The sequence below is a fragment of the Cynoglossus semilaevis genome, chromosome 1, assembly GCF_000523025.1.
Source record: "Cynoglossus semilaevis isolate Cse_v1.0 chromosome 1, Cse_v1.0, whole genome shotgun sequence".
NCBI classification, from domain to species: domain Eukaryota; kingdom Metazoa; phylum Chordata; class Actinopteri; order Pleuronectiformes; family Cynoglossidae; genus Cynoglossus; species Cynoglossus semilaevis.
The window spans coordinates 10,392,201-10,400,728 of NC_024307.1; the positions used below are offsets into that span (position 1 = coordinate 10,392,201).

At 41.5% G+C, this 8,528-nt stretch overlaps 1 protein-coding gene across 1 annotated transcript in view; it reads right to left on the minus strand.

The window, feature by feature from the left end:
* Positions 1-5,879: 5,879 nt before the first annotated feature.
* The window catches only part of lbh (LBH regulator of WNT signaling pathway), a 10,538-nt gene continuing 7,889 nt past the window's right edge, over positions 5,880-8,528 (minus strand). The window contains exon 3 of the mRNA XM_008310196.3: positions 5,880-6,257. Within this exon, the coding sequence (XP_008308418.1) occupies positions 6,036-6,257 (222 nt within the window). The 3' untranslated portion in view covers positions 5,880-6,035. The remainder of the gene's footprint in view (positions 6,258-8,528) is intronic.

An 8,528-nucleotide genomic window follows, 5' to 3' on the forward strand; every position in this document is an offset into this window, starting at 1 on the left:
GTTGGTCAACATGAGCCAAAAGTTACTCAGCACGTAAATAGCCAAAGTAAACACAGAATTATATAGAAAAGCTAAAGGTAGGTGTTAGCTGAAAATAAATGAAAGCTACAGTAGACACGAGAAGGCCACAAATGTCAGCTTGTAGCTAAACACACACAAACATGTAGCTAAAATGCTTAATAGAGACATAAAGCCTATTAAAATAAAAAGCCACATTAAAATTAACCCAAACTAGAACAAAAGATAACTACAAAAGAACCCAGAAAGCTGAAAAAGCAAAGAAATAGAGAATTATATGAGTTTTGTGTTTTGGTATTTCAGAGTGTTTGATAAGCTGCTATACAGACCGGTCCACTTACAAAGAGGCTAGCTTTAGTGCTAAGCTAAGCTAAACTAGTTTCATGGCCTCATCAGATTTAGTTAATTAATATAGAAAAACTCACCAATTGTCAATAAATGTCATTTAAAATGTTATATCTCGCCAATGAGCCTGTTCACTTTAAACAAAGCAGGCGAAAGAAAACGAAATGTCTCTAAGACGGAGATAAGAAGTTGAATCATCTCTAAACAAACAGTATACAGCTCAGCAACAATGTTTCCAGGCTTCTGTTGGAATAGACCTAAGCCTCAACAACTGAAGGCATTTTTATTATTAAAAGTGAAGTTTATTGCTTTTCCCAGCAATATTTGAAAGACCAGAGTTCAGAGGTTCTTGGCTAATGTCACATGATTGCGTAGCTGGATGGAAGGTCACTCATTCTCTCAAAGCACCCAGCCCTGTCCTTTCCTAACTTCTAAAGGCTTGATTTTTTTCACCCTGTAATCTCATGACATTTTCCACTGGCTTGAAGGAATCAGTCATTAAAAAAGGGACAAAGGACATTCATTGAAAGGCCAGACACACTCACTGCTGCCGACCACCTTTATCAGCTGGTGGGATATTAATAACCCTTTATGTTCCAGGATTTTTCCAGGAAGACGGAAGTACGAGAGAATGTCACTTCATTGTTCTCCTTCTAGGAAGTGCAAGGCCCTGAAAGTGTCTCCAATCTTTTTAGGACTCAGGTCCTATTCTCTCTCCCCAGTGTTCATATCACAGCCACTCTGATGTACTTTTCCCAGCACTTGGCAATGAAATCCTGACCTCGTGGGTCAGTGCCATGGAACATAGTTGCAAATCACCTGAGATGTTTCCAGTGGTAGAACTGATCAAAAAGCTTTCTGTTTATTCCTGCAAAGTCCCCCAGATCCCCATTAGCACTGCTCCACTCAACCACATTTTATTGGTCCTGCATCATTGTGGCGAGTGTTTATGAGAACAGTGCAATGAGCTGCTTCCACAGGCTTTTATACCCTCCTCCTCTAGATTAATAATCCTGTAAATGTAGAGACTCATATCCTGCCTACTGGCATTATTTTAGGTCTTTACATGTGAAATGCGCCTGAAATGTTGGTAGGATAACTCGTTGGCTAACTTCTAGCTAGCTTACCTTTTAATCTTATCTGGAATATTTTTTAGTTGAAACAGTTTCTGTGCTCAATTATAGTGATTCATTTGATATCTGCTAGATATATCTAGCTATCCTTGACATAGGTTTTTAGTTTGGTTTGTGGTATAAATTGGCAAGCCTTTGTTTATGTTTGGCCGTGCGATAATTTAACTAATTTTTAAAATATATCTCATTTTAGCTCTCACTTTAGCTTTAGCACATACTATTGCTTACCAAAGCAATAGTATGTGCTAAAGCATTATTATTAATGTTTAAATATTTAAATTACCACGAATTTACCACCAAAAGTATGTTACTTAAGACTATGTCAAGTTTTGACACTAACATAGGTTATGTAACTACAATATTAAATGTGAATGACTTAATGCATTCAACTGTTTCTGCAAACACTTTTCTGTTTTTGTTGTAATATAGGGAGGGAAAGTGTGCTGTGTGTTTGCAAGTCAAAGAAAGGAAGTTGCATGTGGCCTGTTCTCGCTTCTGTATGCTCACATGTGATACATGCACACACGGCTGGGCAGGAAGTAAACTTTTTTTTTTTTCTTTCTTTTCTTTAACCACTGCAGGTGAAGTTAGTGTAGACAAGTGAAGGGCAGGGAAGGGAGTGAAGCTTTATCTGTAGGAAAATGAAACCAAACAAAGTGAAGCTATCAAAATTAAAATAAATAAATACATAAAAAGCAAACAAAAGTGAAGGAATTCATCTCAAGTTAGAAAACTAAGAAATTATTTCCCGGACTGACTAAACTAATGTAACAATTTCTGAAAACTGTCGTTCTTGGTTCACTTCGTTTTGTGCCATCATAATTTTATTTACCTTGTTTAAACCCATATACTCAAACATCACTGCACATTGCAAGGTTTGATAGCAAAGTCAAATGTTTATTTACAGCCTCTGTATACAGAGAAAAGTGGTCTAAATACAAAAAAACAAAAAAAAATAAATTGGCGGCTAATCTCCCTGAGCTTTACAAAACAATGTGGGACATGTGGATGACAAGACGAAGACACAGAGATCGAGATGTTTTGTACACAGCCCTAATGTCACACCAATGGGATTATTACAGAATAACCAAGCCATAGCACATGTGTCATGCCTGTGCAACAGGTTTTAGTTTTAGTTTCGTTTTTTATATTGTGTACACAAAGGTTAAATCTTTTCACCATCCAACCGACAAGACTCTGTTCACACGACGATATATTGCAAAGTCAAACAGTAGAGAACTAAAATGACAAATGCACCAACCAAGACCTTTAAAACACAGTTTTTCCTCTCGCTTACATCAGATCTAGTTAATACTGTTTTAGTCAACGTTGTTGTGTGAATCAACCTGAACTCTACAATGTCAAATATATGGCTGTTTCAAAAAGAAGAGGAAGACTAAGAAATGACTATATCAGCTCAGTTGTTTACAGTCAAGAATATTTACAGATTCTTTACGGGGGCAAATATCAACCTAAGCTTTTTAAACATTCACATTTGCCCTATTCATGCTCCATTCTGGTCACAGGAGACCATTTACCATAACTTTAGTTCCCCTTTTTTCACTTTCCTCACTTCTCCAAAATTGTCCCATGTTCCCTTATTATTAAATGTAACTGTTAAGCCACATATATAATTTAAACCGATCCCGTGACAGAGAAAAAATAAACCCAGTGATATTTTTGCACCAACTACCAACAATAAAGGAAAAAAAAAATCCATACACATGTATTTCTCCAACAAAGACAAATCTATGGAAAGCCTTGGCGATCGCAAATATTAACATACCTCAATCCAGAAACTGAAAACACAAATGTGCTGTAGACAAAATTAAAAACAAACAATCCCCACAGTACCACAATAGTTCTGTATGCAGGTAAAAAGTCTCTGGGGTCATAATGCCAGCCATTTTGGAGTAAGATGACGCTGCAGGAGCCCCCTCCCCCACAGTCTAAGACCTGTCCATGGAGCTCTGAGCCGCTACTGTCAAACAGGGTGTCCAATCGGGGCAGAGCCGCAATTGGTGGCTGTTCCAAGAGGATAAATTATTCTGTGTTTTCATGTGTGTATTGCTTCTCTTTGTCGAGGTGATGCTTTGGTGTTGGTGCATCTGCCAAGAGTCGAGGTGTCGTGTAGCCAGTGTGTGAAACGGAGAGTCTAACGGAGAGGAACAGAGCGAGAGCAGAGCACGGCCGCTACGATGTAGCTTCTAGTGTTGAGAATTCTGTGTCGGATGTCCATTCTGGATGCCACCATTCATGTTCTGTTCTTCGTCCTCCTCTTCTTCCTCCTCTTCACTGACGAGAAACTCTTCCGGAGGCCAGCGCAGCTCACCACTCTCCACCTCTCCATCCGTCGGCTCCACCACGATGGACGGCAGACGGTCCTTCAGCTTACAGCAGCGGTCGAAGTCAGATGGGTCAGGAAATATCTGCAAGTAAGAAATAAGGTTGAGGTACAATGTAAGTCTGAATTCAAAAAAATAAAAGAGCATACTTTTTTTTTTTTACATAAAATCACAAAAATCCAATTTTTATCAGTAATTTTCTAAAATAGGTTACTTGACAGTTCAGGCTGAATTACAGGCGACTCCATGTGAGGTCGTGACCCCAAGGTTGAAAAACACTGAGTTACAGTGACCTGAAGAGTTAGAGAGATTCCATTTTACCAGTGGTTGGGACGTTTCTGGGTCAAAACGTTTTCGTAAACTAAAGTGAAAGACTTTACAATTGCAGACCCAATGAAATGCCAAACAACATGTGAAGGAGGTGATTCAAAGACTAAACAGCTGTCACGGAAAGCAGTTGCTTCAAACCCCAGTGGTCTACCTGCTTTCTTCATGCACTGTGTAAGCAATCACCCTCAAAATAAATTGCAGCGGGAAGAGTTACATCAGCGCCTGCGTGAGTAAATGAGGCATGTCCGGCGAGAGCTACGGTAAATGCTGCATCATGTATAATCTAAATACTCTGGACGGCGCTGTGCCAGGGCTGCCTGTGAACTCGCCCTGCACCACAGCAGCCGCTGCTCAGAAGAACATGCATGTTGAGGGAAAGGTGAAACACAAAAAAATCACTCCTAAATATTTTTATTGGAGCTTCTGGGCCTGAGAGATACTCTGCCAGGACAGATTACAGATGGGACAGTGAGATCAGACTTTCTCTGTTCTCAGGAACAGAGGACTCAAGTCCACAGGGAACAGAAAAGGCCCCACCAGTTCTGGTCCAAGAACAGCAATTTTTTTGTATGCTGTTGTTTGGATAAAGTGGATGAATATTTTTAGACCTGTATATTTCATTCCAAGACATTGGGTCGGGGGTGGAGGGCGCGGAGTGTCACCGTCTGGGCAGAGAGCCGAGTGGAAAGGGAAAAATTAGATGAGGCAGAGAGACGGAGAGAGAGAGAGGAATAATAAAAAGATAGGAGAGGATCCAGCTGTGAAGCAGACGAGGCGGGAGGAGGAGGAAAAAAAGATAAAAAAAGCTATAAATATGCCTCACGAATGTGAACATTTGTCTGGTTATTAGAGCATTGCTCCTTGTTCTCCACAGCCTGCTCCTGAATGCGTGTAGGAACATGCTCGTGTTCTCGCCTGTTGCTGGCGTGTATCGACACCGTCAGGTCTGCATCATCGTCCAACCTCAGTGCGTCAGCACCATGGTGAGGCAGAGAGTGACCTTGTCTTTGGGCCTGTAGTTCACACATGTCATAACTTATTTTACTTGCAGTGGCAGGGAGAGAGGACGCATCATCATCATCATCATCATCAGGCAGACGCACTGTGGTCTATTTCTGGAGGCTCTGGGGTATACAGCTGAGTACATCACATTTGCCCTATTCATGCTCCATTCTGGTCACAGGAGACCATTTACCATAACTTTAGTTCCCCTTTTTTCACTTTCCTCACTTCTCCAAAATTGTCCCATGTTCCCTTATTATTAAATGTAACTGTTAAGCCACATATATAATTTAAACCGATCCCGTGACAGAGAAAAAATAAACCCAGTGATATTTTTGCACCAACTACCAACAATAAAGGAAAAAAAAAATCCATACACGTGTATTTCTCCAACAAAGACAAATCTATGGAAAGCCTTGGCGATCGCAAATATTAACATACCTCAATCCAGAAACTGAAAACACAAATGTGCTGTAGACAAAATTAAAAACAAACAATCCCCACAGTACCACAATAGTTCTGTATGCAGGTAAAAAGTCTCTGGGGTCATAATGCCAGCCATTTTGGAGTAAGATGACGCTGCAGGAGCCCCCTCCCCCACAGTCTAAGACCTGTCCATGGAGCTCTGAGCCGCTACTGTCAAACAGGGTGTCCAATCGGGGCAGAGCCGCAATTGGTGGCTGTTCCAAGAGGATAAATTATTCTGTGTTTTCATGTGTGTATTGCTTCTCTTTGTCGAGGTGATGCTTTGGTGTTGGTGCATCTGCCAAGAGTCGAGGTGTCGTGTAGCCAGTGTGTGAAACGGAGAGTCTAACGGAGAGGAACAGAGCGAGAGCAGAGCACGGCCGCTACGATGTAGCTTCTAGTGTTGAGAATTCTGTGTCGGATGTCCATTCTGGATGCCACCATTCATGTTCTGTTCTTCGTCCTCCTCTTCTTCCTCCTCTTCACTGACGAGAAACTCTTCCGGAGGCCAGCGCAGCTCACCACTCTCCACCTCTCCATCCGTCGGCTCCACCACGATGGACGGCAGACGGTCCTTCAGCTTACAGCAGCGGTCGAAGTCAGATGGGTCAGGAAATATCTGCAAGTAAGAAATAAGGTTGAGGTACAATGTAAGTCTGAATTCAAAAAAATAAAAGAGCATACTTTTTTTTTTTTACATAAAATCACAAAAATCCAATTTTTATCAGTAATTTTCTAAAATAGGTTACTTGACAGTTCAGGCTGAATTACAGGCGACTCCATGTGAGGTCGTGACCCCAAGGTTGAAAAACACTGAGTTACAGTGACCTGAAGAGTTAGAGAGATTCCATTTTACCAGTGGTTGGGACGTTTCTGGGTCAAAACGTTTTCGTAAACTAAAGTGAAAGACTTTACAATTGCAGACCCAATGAAATGCCAAACAACATGTGAAGGAGGTGATTCAAAGACTAAACAGCTGTCACGGAAAGCAGTTGCTTCAAACCCCAGTGGTCTACCTGCTTTCTTCATGCACTGTGTAAGCAATCACCCTCAAAATAAATTGCAGCGGGAAGAGTTACATCAGCGCCTGCGTGAGTAAATGAGGCATGTCCGGCGAGAGCTACGGTAAATGCTGCATCATGTATAATCTAAATACTCTGGACGGCGCTGTGCCAGGGCTGCCTGTGAACTCGCCCTGCACCACAGCAGCCGCTGCTCAGAAGAACATGCATGTTGAGGGAAAGGTGAAACACAAAAAAATCACTCCTAAATATTTTTATTGGAGCTTCTGGGCCTGAGAGATACTCTGCCAGGACAGATTACAGATGGGACAGTGAGATCAGACTTTCTCTGTTCTCAGGAACAGAGGACTCAAGTCCACAGGGAACAGAAAAGGCCCCACCAGTTCTGGTCCAAGAACAGCAATTTTTTTGTATGCTGTTGTTTGGATAAAGTGGATGAATATTTTTAGACCTGTATATTTCATTCCAAGACATTGGGTCGGGGGTGGAGGGCGCGGAGTGTCACCGTCTGGGCAGAGAGCCGAGTGGAAAGGGAAAAATTAGATGAGGCAGAGAAACGGAGAGAGAGAGGAATAATAAAAAGATAGGAGAGGATCCAGCTGTGAAGCAGACGAGGCGGGAGGCAGAGGAAAAAAAGATAAAAAAAGCTATAAATATGCCTCACGAATGTGAACATTTGTCTGGTTATTAGAGCATTGCTCCTTGTTCTCCACAGCCTGCTCCTGAATGCGTGTAGGAACATGCTCGTGTTCTCGCCTGTTGCTGGCGTGTATCGACACCGTCAGGTCTGCATCATCGTCCAACCTCAGTGCGTCAGCACCATGGTGAGGCAGAGAGTGACCTTGTCTTTGGGCCTGTAGTTCACACATGTCATAACTTATTTTACTTGCAGTGGCAGGGAGAGAGGACGCATCATCATCATCATCATCATCAGGCAGACGCACTGTGGTCTATTTCTGGAGGCTCTGGGGTATACAGCTGAGTACAAAAAAAATCAGCTCCCCCAAGGAAAGATTCATTTTTCAAAGAACAGTTGGTTTTTAGCTGCAGCCTTTCTGACGATAGCAGCTTTATTGTGGAAGTGTACGCGATTCAACGGATACAGAAATTCACGAAACCTATTTTTGCACAAACCAATGAGACGTAAAATGTATTCTAAAGTCACATGGTACAGCCAGATGGCAAAATGTGGCACTTTAAAAAAGTGATTGGCCTTAGCTGTGTTACCTAATAATTATAGAAAGGGACAGACATGAAACCCAAAGAACAACGTCCTCAGGATTACTATATGTTGAAAGAAAAGAATATGCTTTTTTTTAATTATTTAAAAACTAAAGGTGGTCAAAAAACTAAAACTTTGTGTCATACTGCTTAGACGACAGTGAAGTTACCCACCGACTTGCCTAAAAGAGTGAACTTAAATAACAGTATTTGTGCCAGAAAATCAGATCCGAAATACCTTAAATTTCCCGACAACTACAGTCTTGTACACATCAGTAGATGGCTGTCTATTAAAAGCGAGTCAGAAGGGGTCACCTCTTTGACCTATGTTTATTTCTGTGAAATATTGGCTAAGATAAATTGCATAAGCTTTCTAAATAAAGACCCCCCCCCCCCCAAAAAAAAAAAAAAAAAAAATCACATGGGAAAAAGTGCAGCACTAGACTCTTAACTCCATACTTGGCTCAAAGGGGAGGGTGGATGCAAAATCATGACACCACCCTTTGTTGGGTTAATTACGCCTTCTGGATCACAGTCATTACTCTAGCTTTTCTGGGGCAGCTGAAATTTCCTGGTCTTTTAATTTGTGGCATAATGGCAAATGGCCATGGTGTCGAAACAGACTGAGGTTGGAAAGGGTGAGTAAT